Raw genomic sequence first — 24,705 nt, 5'->3', positions numbered from 1 at the left:
CCCCCCCACTATCATGATCCCAATTCTACCTTACAAATCTGGCTAGACCAGAGGATGTATATTGGTACAACAGATAGCAACTGGAAACACAGGGAATCCAGGATAGATGACTCCTTCAGGACCAGGGTGAGAGGGGCGATGCCTGGAGGTTGAAGGGAATGTGGGGTAGAAAGAGGGAACTGATTATAAGAATCTAAGTATTGCCTCCTCCCTGGGGGATTGACAGCAGGGAAGAGGGCAGAGGGAGACGTCGGACAGTGTAACTTATGACAAAATTATAATAATTTTTGAATTATGAAGGGTTCATGAGGGAGGGGGAGTGGGGAGGAAGGGGGAAAATGAGCAACTGATATTAAGGACTAAAGTAGAAGGCAAATGTTTTGAGAGTGATGAGGGCAACAAATGTACATATGTGCTTGACACAATGGATGGATGTATGGATTGTGATAAGAATTGTACAAGCCCCCAATAAGATAATTTTAAAAATAAATAAATAAAATTAAAGAAGATAAATATAAACAAAAACTCTGCTCTAGTTTTTTTAATCTTATCACATGTACAGTATATCCTTAATAAGAGAAATAAAGGTCCATTTTTTTCCAGTTATAGCTGTGTATCTCTGTTGATTCAAGAGTAAAAATTCTAAAGTCTGATTATAAGAACTACTAAATATAGCAATCCAATATTGGAACTTGTTTAATAATATCAACAGATGTGAGAATATCAGAGATGTTTCTAATAAAACAAAAGATATAATAAGTCTTTAGGATTTCAGAGATATATCCTGAGCAAATAGTTTTGGGTTTTTTTGCTGTTAGTTTGGGTTTTTTTTTTTTTCCTTCTCTATTTTATATTTTCTCTATTTTATTGTAATATTCTTTTTTTTTATTGTTTTATTAGGAGCTCATACAGCTCCCATCACAATCCATACACACATCAATTGTGCAAAGCACATTTGTACATTAATTGCCCTCATCATTCTCAAAATATTTGCTCTCCACCCAAGGCCCTGGCATCAGCTCCTCATTTTTTCCCTCCCTCTACCACCCTCCTTCATGAACCCTTGACAATCCACAAACCATTATTTGGTCATATCCTGCCCCTTCCAATGTCTCCCCTCATCCACCCCTCTGCTGTCTGTCCTCCAGGGAGGAGGTCACATGTAGGTCCTTCTAATCAGTTCCCCCTTTCCAACCCACCCTTCCTCCACCCTCCCAGCATCGCCACTCACACCACTGGTCCTGAAGGGATCATCCTAATCACTCTTAAAAGCCAACAAACAATCCTTGAACTAACTACGAGCTTTTCTTTCTTGCTGTGATTTGTTTTGTCATTGGTTTGTTGTTGTTTTGTGTGTTGTTGCTTGGTTTTGCTCTGTCTTGTTTTTGTGCATGTTATTAACTCCCCAAGTCTGTCTCAGTGGGATGGGCTGGATGAACAATCTGGAGGGGAGGACAGCGGGACCGGCAGTTCTGGGGGGACATAGGAAGTGGTGTTAACAAACCCAGGGACAAGGGAACAACAGGTGATCCAAATCAGTGGTGAGGTGGGTGTGGGAGGTCTGGTAGGCCATGAGCAAGGGTAATGTAACCAAGAGGAATTGCTGAAACCCTGGTGGGGACTGAGCATGGTAGTGGGACAGGAGGAAAGTCAAGGGAAATAGAGGAAAGAGCTGGGAGGCAAGTGTAGGCCACTGGACATCCCCTTACAGAAGGGTCTTGGGGAGGAGATGAGCCAGTCAGGGTGCTGTGATGTAGCAATGATGAAAAATACAACTTTCCTCTAGTTCCTAAATGCTTCCTCCCTCCCCCGCCTCCCGACTATCATGATCCCAGTTCTACCTCTCAAGTTTTGAGAGTTTTTTTGCAAACAGTTTTTAAACACCTACTTTACTGTGGGCATTGGTCTAAACAACTTACATTATAGTCACTTCCTTAAGCTTTTTAAGTAAGATTAATTTAATACTAAAACCTTTATGAGACAAGTCATTTCTTTATCGCACCTATAAGGAAAATGAGTTCAAGGTGTCATTAAAATTGTTTTCAGATTTATTCAACCAGTGGGTGGCAGAAGCGAGATCCAAGTCCGAGTAGTCCGCATGGATAAGTAGTGTGAGACACCCCTGCTTGAGACTTCAGCTTCCTCTTCTGATTCTGCGGCCTCCTATTTCTGGCCATTTTTCCTCTTGCGTTTTCAAGCTCCCATAATACAGCCATTTTAGGTCACGTACCCTCCCCAGGCTCCCACCATGAGGCCTTGCATGCTGTCCAAGGAGAGGGTGTACGATCTGAGACTATTACCAGAAACTTCCCTTTCCCTCACGAAAGTAACTTGGATTTACAGTAGTGCTTCTGCTCTGTGAATTCTTTCAGCGCCGAGAAGCAAGAAACGGGGAAAATCATCCCAGAGACGTAACATTTCTAATGGTTATATGAGGTGTATTGGAGCTTAAAGTCTGAGCACTAGGTTGAGAGAACGCTATCAATAACAGTGACAGTCCAAAATCCATTTGCAGAATCCCCAAGTATATTAAGGCTCCATTAATAGCCTATTAAACCATAGCATTCTGACTGATGGCATTCTGGCTGGTTAACTAGCAGTGTTTCCTTCTGCTGTGCTTAGGGATGGTGTGGGTCAGAGCCGACACAATGGCAAATAAAGACAACCTTAACATTGAACTAGGAATGCCAACAGTCTTTTCTTTAGGTAGACTACATTGGCAAGTGACTTACTACCATTCTGGAACCAACCCAGGAAGGGGCATCTCCCCTAAGGGACTTGACTCGATACATCCTTGATGGAGACTAGGGTGCTATGGTTGAATACTCATGATTTATATCCTAACTGCTTTGGTTTCTCAGAATGTTTGTTTGGGAAGGGCACAGCTGAATTCCACTTGCAGGTATTGTTGGTGTCTCCTTCAAATAGAGTTGGGCTAATTTCTAACATTGGAAGAGAAACAGCAAAGATGTAGCTGTTCATCATGAATTCTAACAGAATTGGAAGATTGAAACCAGAGAGAGAAAAATCCATGAAATCTTTTTTTTAAATCATTTTATTAGGAGCTCATATAACTCTTATCACAATCCATACATACATCAGTTGTGTAAAGCGCATTTGTACATTCATTGCCCTCATTCTCAAAACATTTCCTCTCCACTTAAGCCCCTGACATTAGGTCCTCATTTTCCCCTCCCTCCCCGCTCTTGATAATTTATAAATTATTATTTTGTCATATCTTGCCCTGTCCGATGTCTCCCTTCACCCACTTTTCTGTTGTCCGTCCCCCAGGGAGGAGGTCACATATAGTTCCTTGTAATTGGTTCCCTCTTTCCAACCCACTCTCCCTCTACCCTCCCAGTATCGCCACTCACACCACTGGATCTATGAATTCTTATTCACTGCCATCCTGTCGGTTTCCAACGCTTGGCTATCCTAGTACTTGAAGCCCCAGCAAAATGCTTGGTTTCACCTGTACATTCAGCTGAATAACTAATTAGAAGACATGGCATCAACGTAAAAGGACATAGCTTTATCTAAGAGATAATATACGACTATCAACAAAGAATCCATGCAAGGAATCAACATAGCTAAATGGTGGTTAGTCTGTCTTGGTACATAGTCAAAGATTAGAGATTAACGCTTTAAATGATGGCCAGTCCTGCAGATCAAGCTTCATTTTGAGTTTCTAATTTCTGATTTTAATATTTGTTTGATTTACAGGGAAATTAATGAAACAGCACTGTAATTTATAAGAGCTTAATAATGGGATATAAACAAAAATTTTAAAGTAGTATCTGAAGAAGGGATAAGATGTTTAAAATTGAGGGAGGAAATCTTTTAAGTGAACATCTATTAAGAATCTGAGTTTCTTCCTTACTTCCAAAGTAGCAAGTTTGCCTGCCACATAGTGTTCCCTGTGCATTAACGACAAATAGGAGGGCTTGAGGAATGGTAAAATCACACAGCAACAGACACCTTCCTCTCCATTTACGGAAGGCCACTAAGTCATGCCTTCACAGGTAGTAGTGCGGCATTATGGGGGCGGAACCCCTTAATAAGGAAATACGTATCTTGAATAGGGCTGCCAATTGCCCTCCTCATCCCCCAAAAGGATATTGAGAGAGAGAGAGCAGCCTCCAATTTTATCTTTTTAGAATGGATAAAAAATGGTAATGTTACTGACTGGATGCAGAACAAAACCAAATTAAAGAAAGAAAGGATGTGATATTTGCCTGGCTATTTTTATTTTTTCTTCCTCATTTTCTTCTGTAATTTGCAATCTCTTCATGATTGCAAAACAGGTTGTGTTCTCTGCATGTGCCACTGCAGCATGGAGTTCCAGAGCTCTTGCATTGCAGATGAACAGCCAACATCTGTGGTAATTTTATACACCTGATGCTCAGTGAGGGTGGGGATGGGTCTGCCTGCATCCTTCCTTTGCCTGAGGGCTTCCGTAGGCTGAACCACCTCACTGGAGACAGCCGAAGACGTGAGTCTGAAAGGAGACAAAGGTTTTGTCTTCATGGCACTGGTAGGTTTTAACTGGAGAAAGTTAGGAAGCAGTTGAGACTGGCGTTTGGACCACTGTTATGCAAACAAACCTTGTGCTCACAGATATCTGAGATCCTAAAGAGTGTCTTTATTCTATCTTGCAAATAATCCAAAGATTCAATGATCTGGTGAAAATTGTTGCCATTTACATTTTAGCGACAAATAAAAATAACTTTTTCTTGAGTGGTCACCAACTGCTCCATTATCTAGGCTTGAAATTATTCTTTTTACACAGTCCCATTTATAAGATTGGTAATTCTATATGAATTAATGGCAATTATAAAAATCACAAAGACTTTTAAATAAACATGACCTGCTTCGCAGTTACTTTTAGGAAAATGCGTTTATTTTGTCTACTAAACTTGGCCATCTTTATCATAAATACAAATTCCTTTGAGCCAACTGTATTTTCAGTGCTGGGTTGGGGATGATTGCTTTAGTGTGTAGATATTTTGGATATTCAAAACTGTTAGGTTTTTTTGGTGGGTAATACCTTAGTTCTTGGCTTCCCACGAGAAGGAATTCACCCCGAAGCCTGGTTTGTAATACAAGTGGGTTTTGCTAAAATATGGGAGAAAATTCAGGTTTTACTCTCAAAAGAGTACACGCTATTTCAGGGCAGCGAGCCAAACCGCCCATAAGCCGCGCTGGGGCTCACCCCTGAGCAGGGCAACCTCTTGGGACTGCATGCCCACCTGTGATCACCTGCGGCCAGGAAGTCCACGACAGGGTCAAGTCAGGAGCAAGGTAAAAGAGAGAGGACAGAATTCCCCCTGACCTGCCACTGACCAGGAGAGCAGGTCAAAGGGAGCAAGTGAGGAGAGGCTGCGGGCCCCCAGTAGGCTTGGAGCAGGTGCAGAGGGGACCTGCCCAGGAGGAGCATGTGTGCCTTCTACCTCCACCTGCCTCTGACCAGGAACAGAGTAAAAAGAGAGCGACCTTCCTGTTGCCAGGGTATTTAAAGCCTCCAGTTAGGAGCCTCAATAGAAGGCATTGATTGACCCCTTTGGCTGAATTAAGCCCACCTGGGTGGGGTCAGGAGCTGGGCCTAGTTTGGGTCACCCAGGTGTAATGCCCATCCGGCATGTGGGGGGTGGGGGTGGGATGGCTGAATTGGAGCATGCCCAGTTAAAGTTTTGATGGGTGGGTCATGCTTGCCTGATTTTTCCTCCCACCCTCCTATGGGAGGCGGGAGGGGGTGGGGCTGTGCAGGCAGGCATGGGAGGAACACCCTCTGATTATCCCTATCCTGGCAACCTAACAATCCACTATTTTCTAGTGGGTTTGCCATGATCAGTGTAAACATGGTAACAAAAATATACTCTTTGAATGAAGGAAAATATTAGTCTGATGCAGGCAGCAGAGTCAAGATTTTCCTTTAAAGGACTAGATAGAAATGCTTGTGTGCTACATTGTCTCTGATACCCCTCAATTCTTCTATGATAGTGCAAATACACAATATGTAAACAAAAAATTCTAGCTTTCTTAAGGGGGAATCTTCACAAGATTTCAATAGTGAGGAAAAACGGAATTTTATCCAGGATCTGCAACAAAGAGAAAAGAGAAATGGGTCACCAAAGCTCTATCTGAAAGCCATACACATTTTGCTCTTTTTATACAGATTTAGTCATGGTTTTATTCTTACACCAAATGAGATAAGTATCAAGAGTGACTTCTGCAAAAATCTTTGTCAAAGACATGGCGATAAAGAGCATCCGGAGGGGTCTTTTGTTGACCCATCAGGCTAGAATTGGGGAGGACAAAGCCAATGGGACTCTTTGATCTGCATGTCTTGGACTTCAGGGGAACTGCCTTAAGTCTGCCTTTGTTCTGTCTGCATGTCCTTCCCTCACCTATCTGTCGATTCAGTTGTATTCTCTTCATCTGTCTTTCCCCGTAAGTAGCCTCCCTGCCTTCCCAGATTACCAAGGAGTACAAGTGCTACTCCACTTCTTGTCCCCTTTGGACTTCACCTTGGCAGTTTGGTGGTCAGAAAGTGAGTGTGGGTTACTCAAGATGGCATTGAGACCATGTATTAGTCTAGGTACTTTGGGGAAACAAATCCACAGCAACTCATGTATAAGAGAGAGTTTTATGTAAAGAAAATGTGCATCATGAAAACATCCCAACCCAATGCGGCCCAAGCCCACAAGTCCAACATTAACCCATTAACCCAACACCAGTCCACAAAGTCCTCCACCTCACAAAACAGAGGCAATATGCCGACTGCAGGAGGAAAGCTGAGTCAGTGAATGAATAAGCATCTCAGCACTAGCAGGGGTCTCCACATGGCTGCTCCAGCACCCAGGGCTGCATCGGGGTAGGTCCATGTAGCTTCTCCTTGGGTATGTCTTATAGGAAGTCAATCTTGCAAGCTGAAGCAGGGGACTGCTAAGGCAGCTGCACCCAGTGCAGCCATCACAAAACAAGAGACCCAAGAACTAGAAAGGCGAGGCTCACCACCCATTTATCCCTCCGCCTTTCAATTAGCCCCACATGTGATTATCGGCCAGGCTGGCACAATTAACTAACTCAGACCATTTCAAGGTTTAGGATGAGACTGGGGCTCAGCCAGCGTGCCTCTGGTTTAGACTCTTATTACTATGTGCTGTATTTATAAAAAGATGAATTGGCCCATGGAATATAGTTTGCAAATATCTGGTCCAGCACAATATGGTTTTGAGGGTACAAAAGAGACCCCCATCCTCAAATATAATTTAAGGAGAACATTTATTAAATCTTAAAAGGGACAAAGACAACACAAATACACAGATACATCATTGGATGAGGGAGGCACCCAGGGATGCACCGGGGTAGGTCCATGGGGCTACTCCTCAGGGATGTCTTGCAGGATGTGAGCCTTGCCAGCTGAAGCAGGGAACTGGCTAAGGCAGCTGCACCCTGGTCCGACCATCAGAAAGCAAGAGACTCAAGAACTAGAAAGGCGAGGCTCACTGGGCCATTTATCCCTCCGCCCTTCAATTAACCCCACATGTGTTTATCGGTCAGGTCAGCACCATAAACTTTAACTATCTCATTCCCTAAAGAGTTATTAGGAGTTTTTTTAAAGTTTTTCATTTTGGCCACTATTGTGTTTCCCATCCCCTTTTCTTCTTTGTTGGTAGCTTTTTATTACTGTCCTTGAAGTGTGCAGTTATCTTGAAGACATTGCTGTAAAGCAAGTAACACCAAGTACTCGTATCTTGATAGCACAATGACAGTGGTGCTGGGAAGCAAATAGTGAAGAGTTAACGTAAACATATACCTTATCTGTATTTTCTGGGCCTTCCTCCAATTCTGATGTTGCATTTTTCTTCATATAGCCCAACTTCTAGTATTTATTTACAGAATATTCAGATGTAATAAATATGGTACAAGAATACAAGTACGACACACATCTTCCCTGGTTTTAATCACACAGTGTTTCCTTGTTCTCTTTGAATGAGTGCCTCTTGGTCATGCACAGGTTCCATATAGTCACAGTGAAGAATTCTAGAATTCTCATTCTTCTCAATGTTATCCATAGTGGTTATGATCCACATAATCTTATACTTTGGTAGAGTAACACAAAGGTGTCTTTCTAGAATTAACTGCTTTCAGGCAAGGTCCGTCCGTATAGTGTTTACTGGTACAGAAGTGAAGATTGTTTTTTCTTTACAGTGAGTTGTAATTCATGTTGAAGGCTACAGTCCTTGATATTCATCAGCCAGTATTTCAATTCCTCCCTGCTTTCAGCCAGCAAGGTTATATCATCTGCATATCATAGGCTGTTAATAAACCTTCCTTCCATCCTGGTGCAAGATTAAACTTCACATAGTCCTATTTCTTGGATTATTTGCTCAGCACACATATTGAATAAGTATGATGAAGGGATGAGCCGAGTTTTTCAGCACATTTTTAATGCATTTTTGTGGCAAAATTAGGTGCTTTGGCTGATCTTCAGGTCTGCTTATACTCGAGTATATATGGTATATTAAATTGGAATGATACAGAGAAGATTACCATGACCTTTGGGGAAGGATGACATGCACATTTGTGAAATGCCCATATGAAAACAAATAAAGGATTCAGGCTTCATACACACCCTCTTTCATTTTAAACCAAGCAGCATTCCCTCATTCTGATCCAACTACCTGTTTGTCATATACAGATACCACATGAACACAACGAAATATTCTGGAATATCAATTCTTCAAAGCGTTATCCAGTTCTTTATGATTTATACTACTCGAGGCCTTTGCATAGTTAGTGAAGTACAAGTAAACTTCTTTCTGTTTCTCCGTTTTCAGTTAAGAACCCTCGGTTATCTGCAGCGATACCCCTGTGCCATTCCTTCTGAATCTGCCTTGAATTTCCTGCAGCTCCCTGTTGATGTACGGCTGCAATTATTTTTTAATTGTTTTTACCAGAATTTAATTGCATGTGATATTCATTATACTGTTTGATAATTCCACCATTTGGGAGGGGTCACCTTTCTGTAGAATGGGCAAAAATATAGATCTCTTCTGTTTGGTTGGCTAAAGAGATAGCTCCCAAATTTCTTGGTATCCAGTGCTTCCAGTCCATCCTTCATTGGGTTGTTGAAACATTTCATTGAAACTTTTTGATTGGTACTTGGTCAGTTCCTGCAGTCGTGTTTATTGCTAGTGTCCTAAGTGCAGCGTAGACTTCTTCCTTCAATAGCATTGGATCTTGATCATATACTACCTCTGAAAATGATTTCCGTATATACTGGAGTATAAACTGACCCAAATATCAAACGAGGCACCTCATTTTGCCATAAAAACTGCATAAAAATGTGCTGAAAAACTCAGCTTATACACGAGTAAATACGGTAAATGTCCACCAGTTCTTTTGGTCCAGTGACTTTGTGCATTCCTTTCATTGTCTTTTTTAAAAATCATTTTATTGGGGGCTCATACAACTTTTATCATAATCCATCCATCCATTCATTGTGTCAAGCACATGTGTACATTTGTTGCCATCATCATTTTCAAAACATTTTCTTTCTACTTGAGCCCTTGGTATCAGCTTATCATTTTCCCCCTCCCTACCCCACCCTCCCTCCCTCATGAACCCTTGGTAATTTATAAATTATTATTATTTTTCCATGTGTTATGCTGACCAATGTCTCCCTTCACCCACTTTTCTATTGTCCATCCTCGTGGGGGGAGGGGGTTTTAGGTAGATCATTGTGATGAATTTCCCCTTTCCTCCTGAAACCCTCCCCTTCCCCTCCTGGTATGGCTACTCTCATTGGTCCTGAGGGGTTTCTCTGTCCTGGATTCCCTGTGTTTCCAGCTCTTATCTCTACCCGTGTACATGCTCTGGGCTAGGCCGATTTGTAAGGTACATTAGAGTCAGGCTTTTTGATGCTTCATGCCCTGCTAAGTATTTTTTTCCTACAGAATCTTCCCCTTTAAAAAAAAATTAAGCCAATCCATTGCCGCTACATTTATTCAGACTCAGAGTGACCCTATAGAACAGAGCAGAACTCGGGGTTTACAGATGTAGATGCCAAATCTTTCAAACCATAAACATTGTGGGTAGCAACAGAGCTTTATTTTTACCACCATAGCCATGTGTTTTCCAGCTACCATTCCTTCCTCATTTCCAACCTTTGTATTCCAAACGCAAATAATTATCAGTGCATCTTGATTGCATGATGGATGAATTTCAGACTGAAGAAGTTAATGGAATGCTTCCATTTCTCCTTCATCAGCATTTTTAGTTGTTGACATGTGAATTTTGGATAACCATTGTATTAACTGGAATTTCTTGTAGGTGCATAGATATCCAATCACAGACAGCATTGTACTTCAAGATAGATATTGCAATATTCTTTTTAGCTGTATATGCAGAACCATTCCTCTTGAATTTGTCATTCCTCACATAGTAACTCGTGATTGTCTCATTCAAAATGCCTAATATCAGTCTGTTTAGGCTCACTCATAACTAGACTATTGACCCTTATGTGTTCCAATTCAGTATTTACAACTTCTAATTTCCCTACGTTTAGATTTCACGTATTCCATGTTCCAATTATTAATAATTTACCACTCTCTTTTCTCATTTTCAGTTGTGCCCCATCAGAAAATTAAGGTTACTAAAGGTTTACTTTATCCATCCATATCATTATGGACAATTCTACTTTGAGAAGACAGCTTTCTGTCAGTCATATTTTGAGTTTTTCCCAACCTGAGGACTCATTTTTTGGCGCTCTATCTGACAGTGTTTCACTGATATTCACAAGGTTTTCAGTTGCTTGTCTCTCAGAGGGGACAGCCTATGTCTTCGTCTTAGTGCATTCTTAGTCTGCAAGCTCCACTGTCACTTGTGCCTATTGAATTACCCAGCTGGAATCTGCAATACCAGGGCCATAGCTTCCAGCATCACAGCAACATGCAAACCACCAAAGTATGAAAACATGACTAGCGAGTGGTGGAACAATCAGACAGATCCAGGTAAAATACCCATTTGTTTTAGGGGATAGAAAGAGATCCCAACTCTCAAAAAATAATTTAAGGAGAACATTTACTAAATCTTAAACAGGGCAAAGGTAAGGCAAAAATCAAGACGGCATCTGGAACAGGACAATATTAGCAGAAAGCCATAATGGCATCTAAGCATTTGCTGAGGTATTTGCTTTGAAAAGAAAGTGGGAGCGCAAAGGGGAGTGCCACAGAATCATCTTCGGTGGCAGATCAATACATCACCATTACAGGTGCAACTACAGAATCTAGAACAGAACCATGACTGAGCCAAGTGCATTATGTTAGACATAAGAACTGACAAGACGAGAATAGCGCACGGACAGGACATGACCTATAGGGCCTGAATTACAACTATGCAACCCCCAACAAGGTGATCTCTATCCAGGACACATACAGCCTTTTAGAGTATCCCTCCCTGGGGTGGCTGGAGAGGGGTAGAGGTCATTGTTTGTCCAATGTATTCAGCTAGAAGACAAGACTGTTCACATCCCTATGTTTTGGTCAGAAGAAATTCAATAGAGGCTGAAATTCCACATGAGGGCTCTTCAAGTGGATTGTGGGCTTTCCCTGTCATCCATAGCCTGCAAATGGAGTAGAATTTAAGCTCCAATACGCCCTTTAGATTTTTAAGGTCGTAAATCTTTACCGAAGCAGAAATCCTTATTTTTCCCCCAACTGAGTGACTGGAGGGTTTGAAGCGTTGCCCTTAAGGTTAGCAGCCCAGTGCATAACTCACTACATTACCCTGGCTCCTTATGTAGGAATACAGCTGACTGCTAAGTCATGCTTACATCTCAGGATAAATAGGCTAGTTAGTGACTTAATCCCGTCACACCTGTGCATTAAAAAAAAAAAAAAAGACTGAACTGAGTATGTATTCAGGCTAATTGACTTTTAGCATTCAATGAGGTGAAAAAGAGGAAAGATTATTGAGTAAAAGACCTGTACAGACATGCATAATGTTGTATTAAGTCTGTTTCGAGTGCACTGACATACCTTAATCTTCCTGTTAATGCACTGTACTCCTAAATCTGATTTGCTCATATTGCAGTACTTAATATTAGGCAAAATGCAAGGCAGACAGGTTTGAAATATAGTTCCGGAGAATAATTTACTAATATAGTAATAGGAGATTCAAAACCCTGAGATTCTGCTAGTGATTATAAATCAAACCATAAAGTAGGTTAAATATGAGATGCAGGAGACCAGATTTTAAAGAAGAAAATTTAAAGAGATTGATAATGGCAGTTTTAAAAGTTACACAGATATGAGATGCTTTTAAAATAATTAATTCATATAAAAAATCTTTACAAAATATTAAGTCAGTGAATTACACTTGACCTTGGGTGGGGGGTGGGGGTATCTCTTGTTAATGTGCTCCAGAGATTCACAGTAAAAATTCCTAGAGCACTGATCTAAAAGTATTTACTGATTTCAAATCTCTTTAGATTTTTCTTAAATTCAATTAACTCTCCAGGAAAATGTCTTTTTAAAAAATCAATAATCTTTGTCATCTATATCTTCTCAATAAAAGCTTCACTTCCTTCTACTTTAGTCTAAGGATAATAAAGATAAGCTTGGTTTCTCCTGCTCCTTTTAGAACCCATTACCCCCTGGCAGTTACAGACTATGTCAATTTGAGCAAAGGGGTGGAGTCTAGCCTGCCAATCAGGTCACAGCCACAGTCTCTGTGGGCGTGGCCTTCTCCTGAGGATTCTGAGAACTCCCGGCTTCCTCCCTGGAGGCAGGACACACACTCTCTTGGCTTCACCTTCCTGCTGACAAGACACATGGAGTCACACTGATCCCAGCCGGAACTCTGGAGCTGGAGGAGCCACGTGGAGGCCCACAGAGACCCACAACAGGGCTAACATGCTTCCACCGCCACTAGATCCACAAGATTTTCCATCCACAGGCCTGTGATCTGCCTGCATTCAGCATCATTGCATGTGTTGCGTGAGTCTGAAGGGGAATTTGTAGGCTGGTATCGGCCATATGGGTTAATATTGGACTTACGGACTTGGTCTGGACTGGCCAGGGATGTTTTCTTAATTTACTCTTTACTATAAAGCTCTCTGTTAAAGCTATATGAGCGTCTCTGGATTTTGTCTCTCTAGTCAACCCAGACTAACACACCCTCTTAAGGTTTTCTTTTATTGAAAGTGTATACTTTGGGTCATGTGAATTCCACTTATCCTACTAATGCAGTTGTCTGATTTCTGCTTTCTCCCCAATGCCAGAGGACTCATTCTTACTTACGATTCTATAGTGTGATTTTCTTTTGGCAAAAGACTCACTCATTGGATAAGGCTTTGCTGGATGTATCCCATTGCCATCTAATTGACCTTGACTCAGAACAACCTTATATAGGGTTTCTAAGGCTACACATTTTTATGGGAGCAAAAAGCCTTATCTTTCACCCTAGGGGAGGCTGGTGGGCTGGTGGAGAGAACTGTGGACATTGGGGTTAACAGCCCAGCACTTACCTAAGAGGGAGCACTGTCAGATATTCAAGCCAATTTTAGGAGAGGGCATGGAAAAAGAGATGGCGTTGCTAACATCAGATGGATCTTGATCAAAGTAGGACACACTAGAATCATGTTTACTTCTGTTTTATGAATTATGCAAAGGCATTCAACTCTGTGGAGGATAACCAACTGTGATTGCTTTGAGAAGAATGGGAACAGCCGAACCTTTCATTGTGCTCATGCTGAACCGGTGCATGGACCAAGAGGCAGTTGTTTAAACAAAACAATAAAATACTGCATGGTTGAGAAACAAAGAGGGATGGACAGTGAGGGGAACACATTCTGGCCCACCAAGCCCAGAGGACGATATTCCTGCTCAGAGCAGACACTGCACAGAGAAGGCCATAGGGCTGGCCCCACCGTAAGACACGACGTCCTTCACTGAACCATAATGTTATGGGGGACAACACTGGAGACACAGTGCAGGAATTGTGCCAGATTGGGGCAAAACACCAAGGCCATGCATGGAGCAGCAAAGGGAGCAAAACGATGGAATCCCCAGAGAATACCAAAAATAGACTTTACAGACAGTGTGGCACCCTATCAGACTTGACTGGAAAACAATCCTAAAGGTCAAAAACATACCTGGAACTATTTTTAGGCTTTTCCTTTTTTGGCATTGACTTTATTTTCATTGTTATTTTGTTTTTGTTTGTTGGTTTTGTTTTCCTTTGTTGTTTTGTTTGGCTTTGCCTGTTTTTGTGTGCTTATTATTGTCTCTGCATGCCTATCTAGATAAGATAGGTGGGATAAACAATTCGGAGATGAAAAGGGACCAATGGTTCCAGGGATACTTGCATAGGGGAGGTGGGAGAAAGGAAGCAAGAGTGGGGGAGGCACTAATCCAGGGACAAGGGAACAACAAATGACCTTAAATCAATGGAGAGAAGGGTGCAGGATGCCTAGTGGGGCTTAATCAAGGGAAATGTAGCTGTGAGGAAATACTAAACCTGAAGGAAGGCCAAACATGGTGGTGGGAAAAGAGGGAATGAAAAGGAAATAGAGGAAAGAACCAGGAGGCAAAGGACATTTATAGAGGTCTAAATACAGGCATGGACATATGTAAATATATTTATATATAATGAGAGTGGAACAGATCTATGTACTTATATCTATATGTTAAAAAATAAGGTTGCTAATGGACATTAGGCCTCAACTCAAGTACTCCTTCAACACAAGAACACTTTGTTCTAATCACCTGGCATTCTGTAATGCTCACCTTCCCGTCACAATTGTTGAAGGCTAAATGAGGGCATAAGAAAATGTGGTGAAGAAAGCTGATGGTGTCCGGCTATCCAAAGATTTAGCATCTGGGGTCTTAAAGGCTTGAAGATAAACAAGCAGCCAACTAGCTGAGAAGCAGCCTACATGGAAGAAGCACACCATCCTGTGTAATCATGAGGTATCGATGCGATTAATTATCAGACATCTAAGACCCAGAACAAAATCATACCCAATGTGAATTGAGAGGGGATCAGTGTGGAGTGAAGAGCCAAAGCCCATCTGTAGACAATTGGACATCCCCTCACAGAAGGGTCACAAGGAAGAGATGGGTCAGTCAGGGTGCAGTATAGCACCGATGAAACACACAATTTTCCTCTAGTTCTTTCGTGCTTCCTTTCCCCCACTATCATGACCTCAATTGTACCTTACAAATCGGATTAGACCAGAGCATGCACACTGTTGCAGATAAGAGCCTGAAATACAGGGAATCCAGGATAGATAAACCCCTCAGGGCCAACAATGAGAGTAGAGATACCAGGAGGATGGGGGAAGATGGAGGGATAAGGGGAATCGATCACAAGGATCAACATAGAGCCCGCTCCCAGGGGGCTGGACAACAGGAAAGTGGGTGAAGGAAAACAGGATAATGTAAGATATGGAAATAATGATCTGTAACATATCAAGGGTTCATGAGGGAGGGCGCAGAAGGGAGGGAAAGTGAAGAGCTGATATCAAGGGCTCAAATAGAAGGAAGATGCTTTGAAAATGATGATGGCAGCATGTGTACAAATGTGCTTGACACAACAGTTGATTGTGTGGATTGTAATAAGGGATGTAAGAGGCCCCAATAAAAGTATTTAATTAAAAAAATATTGCATGGCTTAAAATCATGAAAGGTGTATGTCAGGATTGTATTTCTCACCATAATTATTCAATCTATATGTGGACAAAATAGAGAAGCTATACTGCAAGGCAGCACAGTGCATGGGTCATCTGGGCATGGATAAATACGGAAACCTGTTCATGTGTGCTGGGGCTGGGGAGGGGAGGGCAAGGTGGCACGGTCACCTGGGCAAGGACAAACCAGGTACCACGACTCATATACAGCTGTGAGGAGAAGGGAATGCAAGGCAGTGTGGCCCAGGTCACCCAGGGTGGGTGTGTAGGAAGCCATAGAGTGGGTCTCCAGGAAGAGGAAGAAGGATTAAGGCCAGGAACCGGCTCTATGGTTACCAGGCACAAGGATCTCTCATGCTGAAAATGGAGCTGAGGATGTGTCCTGGTGAGCACAGGTGCTGCTGTCTCTGGAGAGACCTGCAAATGATCACCCAGGCATTGCTACTCAAGGACCTGAGCTCACCCTCCTGAACCGGCCCCTTATTGCAGATCCAGCCTTCACTCCATGGAAGTTCCCACAGCGTGACCTTACCTCAGTGCTATCGTCCTGGAAGTCCAGCCTGAGGCATTATTAAGATGATTTCATTTTCTTTTAAATGTACTTGAATTCAACCAAAAATATGTAACCCAACCATTGACCCGAAAATCGCAGTTATTTTAAAGCAAAAAGGTATTTACTGAAAGTTGACAAAATAGATATAAATGTATGCTAACAGCCTGAGAGAGTTTGATTTGATTTCATAACATAAACCAGATAAAATACAAAGATAAAAATACCATCCCAAAGGAGGAAGTGGTAGAACTGGAATTGACCAGTGATGGAAATGAATGCATATGTCTGTGGAAGTGAGATTCAATTTAAATAATCATAGAATTACATCAAATTATAGCCAGCTGCTCGCCTTTCCATAAGTAAAAAGTGATAGATCATCCAAAGTAACAGTTTACTTTGGAACCTGGAAACCCTACTCTTCGTTCTCTCTGTCTCACCTGTGAAATCAGATGGTTCCTATTTTAATTATTGTTCAATTGTTAAACCCGGAATTTGAATGACCCTTTCACTAACCTTATTTTCTTTGCACAATACACCATGTGCTATTATGGCTTCCTGATCATTCAGGAGGATTAATATGAACCTAGCAGAGAAACCTGCTCAGGTTATTAAAGGTTAACATTGATTGTTCTAATGTGTCTCTTTATAATGCACATTTTCTCTTTTGAAGTTATTATATTAACTAGTCAATGTCTGGGTCAGATGTTAATGCCTTTTTTTGTTGCAGATACAGATGTGGTGTATAAAAGCGAGAATGGACATGTCATTAAACTGAATATAGAAACAAATGCTACCACATTGTTATTGGAAAACACAACATTTGTAAGTAATGAATAATTAATTACTTTATATATTTTGGAATTGGTTGGAAGACTTTCTAAGTGTACATAGTTCTCAATTTTTCTGCTCCAGTATATGTTAGTCTGGGTTGACTAGAGAAACAAATTCTTAGACACACATGTATGTATAAAAAAGAGCTTCAGATGGACATTGGGTCTGTCCTCAAGTAATCCCTCATGCAAGGACACTTTGTTCTATTAAACTGGCATTCCATGGTGCTCACCTTCCTGACACGATTGCTGAAGAAAAAGAACAAATATTTCCAGAAATAGTTCTTGATACAATGATTATGTCTTCAATATTTTCTATGTAAGATTAATTATACAAATGCCAAGATTTTTTTAAAAATTGATAAATTTCATTTTTATTTTCCAAACTCCTGATAAAGTTATCTGGGTCACATATGTTACCTTTACTATTATTATTTTTTATTCTGAACAGTTGTATTGGGGCACAACCCAAATATCATGCAATTCAATAATTTAATCATATGAAGAAGAGTTGTATGATTATTACACAATTAATTTAGCACATTTTATTCTTTCTTGTATGCCTGGTTGTTAGCTCCTTATTTCCTCTAAACCCCTGCTATACCACCAATGAAATATCAATTCAGTCACAGTCACCATTGATTCAACCATCCTGGATTTCATAAAGAAAACATATATGTTTCATGAAAAACATACAGAAACAAAAAAACAAAGGGTTTAAAAGCTAACAACAATAACAAAATAAACCAGGGAAAATAAACTCAGTTGAAAAAAAAACCAGAAAGTATTTAAAACTAGAATAGCTTAAAAATGGTTAAAAAGGGAGATCCAATGTGACGGTGTTAGACTTTAACCTAACTACATCTGCCATAATCCACTTTCCTATTCACTTTGTAGGATGGCCAAACTGTTCACACCCCTTCTCCTTCACTTGTTAAAAAACCAGAAGTGATAGAACTTTTCGATGGGTTGAAGGAGGATCCAATCAGTTGCTACTTTTTAACCTGGCTATATCTCCTATCTACCACTTGTCTCACAGTTTGTCATACCTGGGTGTTTTTGTGATGTTGTGTCACTGGTATTTCAAATGGTAGACAGGGCCACGCAAAGCGAACAGGTTTCAGAACAGACAATGAACAGACAATGAAGAACTTGGCTCTCTACTTTGAAGGGAGACGCCACTGCAAAACGTATGCATAACTTCAAAGCATTTTCAAATACTAAAAGCCTAAACAAAGGAAGCAGAACTTTGTAAGAGATACAAATTGTCCAGAGATCAAAAGACATATTACATTAGGTAAATCTGCTATATAAGAACTCTTTAGAGTATTGAAGAGCAAGGCTGTTACATTGAGGACTAAGGTGTCCCTAACTTAAGCCATGGTCTTCTCCATTGCATCGTATATATTTAAAAGTTGGACACTGAATAAGGAAGAGTGTACAAGAACAGATGCCACCGAATTGTGGTGCTGGAGAAAACATATTAAAGAACTATGGACTGCTAAAAGAACACACCGATCTGTATTGGAAGAGGTAAAGCCAGAGTTCACCTTAGAAGCAAGGCTCGCAAGACTTCATCATATAGACTGTGCACATGGTGCCATGAGAGACCAGTCCCTGGAGAAGGACAGCATGTTTGGGGTCATGGAGGAGCAGTGCACAAGAGGAAGGCCCTCGCTGAGATGGATTGTACAAGTCCAGTAGCTGCATCAATGGGCTCAGGCGCATGAATAATTGTGAAGATGGTGCAGGAGCATGCCGTGATTCATTCTGCTTTAATAGGATTGCTGTGAGTCAAAGCTGACTAGTTGGCAGCTGACCATGCAAGCAGCATTTCTACTATCATGGTCTCCACAATACTCTCTGTCTGATAACAAGGCTATCCGCATAACTCAACTATGGACAGAGGGAAATCCCTGGAGGATTCATGTATGGATGGATACTGCAAATGGAATTTGGGCCTCCAGCATCTTCTGCAAAGCAGGTGCTCACAATTTAAGCTCTGATGCCTTTCCCTTCAGATATGGATTATATTTTTAATAATCCTTGGATCACACAGGTTGGTGTGCTTTTTCCATGTGGACTTAGTTGTTGATTCACTGAGAGAGTTGCTTGCTTGAATAAAAATCTTTAAGACCCCCAACACTACTCTTTCCTTCAGTCAGACAGCATGTAGTTTCTTCACCATGTTTTGCTATAGCACCCGTATCTTCAGTGCTCTCTTCACGAGGGCATATTCATAGATTGGTTCATAGGTTCATAGATTTAGACCATAGTTGTTCCTAGATTGGGTCTAAAATCAAGTGCAAGCCACAAATCCATTCATATAACTGTGTTTTATATTTGTCCCTGGTTCACCTTAAAGACATCATGGTAATTTTATGTTAGAAAACATTAAGCCTCATCTCCTTGGGACATAAAGTCATTCTATTGATCGTGTCATTAATTTGGCAAATGGTAAAGAATTTAAAACAAAGTTGAGAAAATGAGATTGTACAAGTGTAGGTTGGCTACAAACAGCAATGTATGTATTGTTGACTTGGATAGATTCATTTAAACAAGTGGACTCTATTAGAACAAACCATTGGGATTGGCAATAGGCAAAACGTGCAATAATATTTACTGACAGGGGCAGAATGAGGCCTACCAGATTAGTACATATCTTAATAAAGTAAGAAGGCCACGGAGATAGTAAGTATATGGTACTCTGATGACCATGAGTTCTATACCCTTTATATAACCTATATATAACAGCCATCTGTTTCTCACATCATGTAGTTTCAAACTTGAGTCCCAGGGGTACAGATGAGTTTGAGGAATATTAATATATTAATAATAGGTCATTAACTGATAGAAGGTTGTTGTGTTTAGGTGGTATTGAGTCTGCTCCATCCCATAGTGTCTCTCTGCACAGCAGAATGAAACAATGCCGGTCCCTGCATCACCCTAAGAGTTGTTCCTATGCTTTAGCCCATTGGTGCAGCTAATGTGTTCATTCTTCCTGTGGAGAGCCTTCTTCTTTGTCATTATCGCTCTACTTCACCAAGCACTATGTCCTCTAGGGTCTGGTACCTCCTGACAACATGCCCCAAATCCATAGGACAGAGACTCACCATGCTTTCTTCCAAGTAGTATCCGGGCTGTACTTCTTCCAGTACTGAAGTGTTTATTCTTTTGACAGTCCGTAATGTTTCCAATGTTCTTCACCAGCACCACGATTCAAATGGATCCATTCTTCTTCAGTCTACCTTATTCAATGTCAAACTTTCACATGCATGAGGCCATTGAAATTACCATGGCTTGAATCAGGGCCCACAACTTAGTCCTTAAAGTAATCCCCCTCCTTTTCAACACAGTAAAGTGGTCTTGTATAGCAGTTTACCCATGCAGTGCATTCTTTGATCTTTTGACTGCTTCTTGTACATTGATTATAGAGCCAAGCAACATAAAATCCTTGATAATTTCCATTTTTTTCTCCATTTATCATGATGTTATCTATTGGTCCAACTGTGAGGATTTTGGTCTTCTTTTTTCATTTGTTTGTTTGCTTTTTTTAATTGGGAGTAATGCATATATTAAATCATTCCATAGTTCAATCACGTCCAGCAGAATTGTACATTTGCTGCCTGTGGTAGTTACATAATCTGTTGTCAATTTGAGACATCAGCGTGAGGGGTAGAGTTTGGCTTGTCAATCAGGTCACAGCTTGATGACCGAATTTAGAAGCACTAAGGAGATAAATAGCTTGCCGGAGACGGGACACACACTCACTCCCTGGGAGACATTCCTGCGGACAAGACAAATGGAACTGCATTGGTGTACTGAGTTGGAAGAGTCACCTAGAGAGCCCTGCCAGTGCTGAGATGCTTAGACTCCCTCCCCCTGATACCACTAGACTTTCCACCCTGTGGCCTGTGATCTTCCTGCATTTGGCATCAGTCCATGTGTTTCGTGAGTCAGAAGAGGACTTTATAGATTAGCATCGGACATATGGGCTAATATCAGATTTATGGACTTGATCTGGACTGGGCTGGAACATTTTCTCAATATTCACTTGCTCTTGTATATAAAGATTTTTCTTATACACATATGAGAGTCTCTATGATTTTTTTTTCCTAGTCTACCCAGACTAACACACTACCACAATCAGTTTCTAAATATTCTTTTTCTGTTTGGACTCCTTGACGTTGTTATCCCATTCCCCCACCCCCACGTCTGTGCCTCTCTCCAGCCCAAATCCTTATTCCAATCGCTGACTCTATAAGTTCATCCGTCCTGGTTTTCATACAACAAAAAAATGAAAAAAAAAAATCTATACTCCCACTTCAAGATGGTGACCCTTAATGACATCACACTTCTGGAGTAATTCCTTATATGTACAATCAAAAAACATACAAACCCCCAAATGCATAAAATTATGGAAATCAGGTCAGGTCCAGCATGCATCATTGGGTGAAGTTTTAACCATTCAAGTCTTTGATGTTCTGTGCTCAAATCCCAGTGCACTCCTTTTAGTGACCACTGTCTTCGTATCCCTCCATTGTGGATAAAGGGAGTTCCTGGGAGGCTTCTTTCCTATATGGTTCCACCAATGAATCTTGGGCTCCCACTGTCATCCATAGCCTTCTGCAAAGCAGGTTTTCAGACTTCAAGCTCTGATAGTCATCCCTCCCTTTGATGTTGTGGACTTAATTGACATCTCTCTTAGACGGCTGTTTGTTTGGAGACAAGCCTTTAAGACTCAAAACACTATGAGCCACATTGTGCTATAGCACCCTTATCTTCTGTGTTCTCATACTGGAGGCTGGTATCAAGCAGAGCCATGATGTAATAGCTAATGCTTCTTAAATTGGAACTGGGATTTAGTGTGAGGCCCAAACATATTCCTGGATCTATGTTTGTTTGCTTTTTCTTTCAATTTATTATCATTTGGGTATTAACCCAAATGACAATTCATTGTATCATTCAATCTCACCAAGCAGAATTGTATCACTGCTTCCATAATCAACATCCAAATATCTTATTTCTTCTTGGGTACACTGACATCATCTCCCTTTTATCATCCATGTACTCCCTCCCCCAAACTCTTTTTCTAATTGCTATCCTTATAAATTCATTAATCCCGGGTTTCATTTACCAAAAAGCAGAATAACTTGTATCTCATTATTAAGAGGGTAATCCCCCCCTCCAGAGCACCTCTGAGATACACCCTGATATGATCAAGCAAAAACAAATACATCAAAATATCACAGGTTTGCCAGAATAATACATAGCTTATTACAACATATAGGCCATTGATCTAGCAAGACTTTATTTGTCCGCCCACCAACAGCTCTCCAAAATTGGTACTGCTTCTTCAGACTTAAGTCCTCAAGTTCAAGGTGCGTCCAATTCACCCAGAGGAATTCCAGAATGGGTTCTCATTGGGACAGCCTGTGGAGCATAATCTGTTCCTTGAAGATCCAGCATTCAGTGTCCAAACATAACCCGGCATCCGATCTGGGTCCCCAGGATGCATTCAGAAGCCCGGGACATATGGTCCCTCTGGTCCATACTTCTGAAGGCACTGCCTCTCTAGTGTTCCCCAAAGCATCCATCATTCCTCCCCACACCTGGAAGGTAGTCCTCCCTTTTCCCTACCAACAGATACACCATTATTACGTTGAGTGGTAATCCATACTAAACGCTGCACTCCTTGATCTTCATCATCAAGGGCTTCAAGTCTTCCTCACTTTCAGTAAGCAAGGTGGTGTTACCTGCCAAGTCAAGCTTGTTAATAAGCATGTCTCCAATCCGAATGCCACATTCTTCACATAATCTAGCCTCTCGATTTCCTCAGCCTAAAAATCACAAAAGCATGATGAAAGAATACATCCCTATCAGACATTTTTTCCTGATTTTCAACTATGCAGTATTCCTTGTTTTGCTTGAACAAATGTCTCCTGTTTCTTCAGCATAAGTACAATGAAGTGTTCTTGAATTCCTATTCTTGAATCTATCCATTGTTTGTTATGATCTACACAGTTGAGTGACTTTACATAGTCAATAAAACACAAGTAAACTTTTTTTTGTATTCTCTGCTTTCAAATCAAGGTCCATCTGATCTCCCTTGTTCTAAGTCTACTTCTGACTCCAGCATGAACGTCTGGCAGATTCCTGTCAATACACTGCAATAATTGTTGATAATCTTCAGCAAAATTGTACTTGCATGTGACATTAATGATATTATTCTATAATTTGAGCATTCTGTTGGTTACCTTTCTTTGGAGTGGGCACAGATCTGAATCTCTTCCAGTCAGTTGGTCAGGAAGCTGTCTTCCAATTTTCCAGGCATAGATGAGTGAGCGCTTCCAGTGTTTCATTAGCTTGTGGAAACATTTCAATGGGTATTCCATCAATTCCTGAAGCCTTGCTTTTAGCTAATCCCTGGAGTGCAGTTTAAACACCTTCCTGCAGTGCCATTGATTCTTGTTCATGTGCTGTTTCTTGTAAAGGTGAAATGCAAACTACCTTTGTTTTTTGTTTGTTTTTGGTACATTAACTCTATTGTTTACATCTCCTTTTGATGCTTTCTGCATCCTTCATAGTTTTATTCATAGAATCTTCATTATTGAAACTCGAGGTTTGCATGTTCTGCCTTGATGGTTTCCTAACGAGGGGTTTGCACATTTTACTATAATATTTTATTTTGTCTTCTCAAATAGCTCTTTGTAATTTTGTGTTCAGCTATTTTTTTTCATTATTTCTTCCATTTACCTTAAATATTCTAAGATTAAGAGCAAGTTTCTGAGTCTCTTCTGTCATCCACTTTGATTTCTTCCTTCTTTCCTGTTTTTAATGCCCCATTTCTTTCTTTATGAATGATGTCCTCCACAGCTCACCGGGTATTCTGTCATTAATACTCAAAGCAACCAATCTGTTCTTTATATGTGCTTGAAATTAAGATGGGATAGACCCAAAGTCGTACTTTGGATCTGTTAGATTTGTTTAATTTCCTTCAGCTTCAACCTGAACTTACATAGGAGCAATGGATGGCCCGTTCCATAGTCAACTCCTGGTCTGGGTTTAGCTGCTGTTATTGAGCTTTTCCACTGTGTTTCCTCACAGATACAATCTATCTGATTTCTGTATGTTCCTTTTGGAGAAGTCTACATATGCAGTTGCTATTTGTGTTGTTGAAAAATAGTCTTTGCTTTGAGCACGTTGTTGGTCGTACCAAATTCTGTCGTGCAATCTCCATCTTTCTTTCCATAACCAAGACTGTATTTTCCAACTAGTGTCTCTTACTCTTTACCTTCCAATTGCCAATAATGATCAATGCATCTTCATTGCATGTTTAATCAATTTCAGACAGAAGACACTGGAATTCTTAAATGTCTGCATCACTTACTTATGGTTGGCACATAACTTTGAATAATAGTTGTTTTGATTGGATTTCTTTGCATGAGGATAAATTTAATCCTACCTCAGATGTCGTTTTTCTTTTTGATTGACAGGGAAATTTCCTTTTTGATGATTAATAAAACCCTTTCCTCTTGATTGTGCCATTCCTGGCATAGTAAATTCCATAATTTTCTGATTGTAAATGGTCCGTACCAGTCCATTTCAGCCCAATAATACTTAGA

At 40.7% G+C, this 24,705-nt stretch overlaps 1 protein-coding gene and 1 non-coding gene across 2 annotated transcripts in view; both read left to right on the top strand.

Annotated features, from left to right (window-relative positions):
* Positions 1–24,705, top strand: part of DPP10 (dipeptidyl peptidase like 10) — a 549,923-nt gene that overhangs the window by 188,356 nt on the left and 336,862 nt on the right. Inside the window, exon 3 of the mRNA XM_004711893.3 lies at positions 16,978–17,072. Coding sequence (XP_004711950.2) covers positions 16,978–17,072 — 95 coding nt within the window. The remainder of the gene's footprint in view (positions 1–16,977; positions 17,073–24,705) is intronic.
* Positions 8,504–8,609, top strand: LOC115868621. The gene has a single exon (XR_004045707.1). It is a non-coding gene; the product is annotated as a U6 spliceosomal RNA (small nuclear RNA).

The sequence above is a fragment of the Echinops telfairi genome, unplaced genomic scaffold (assembly GCF_000313985.2).
Source record: "Echinops telfairi isolate 266 unplaced genomic scaffold, ASM31398v2 ScPeMD7_15;HRSCAF=58, whole genome shotgun sequence".
NCBI lineage: Eukaryota > Metazoa > Chordata > Mammalia > Afrosoricida > Tenrecidae > Echinops > Echinops telfairi.
This window is presented reverse-complemented; position numbering and strand designations above follow the sequence as displayed.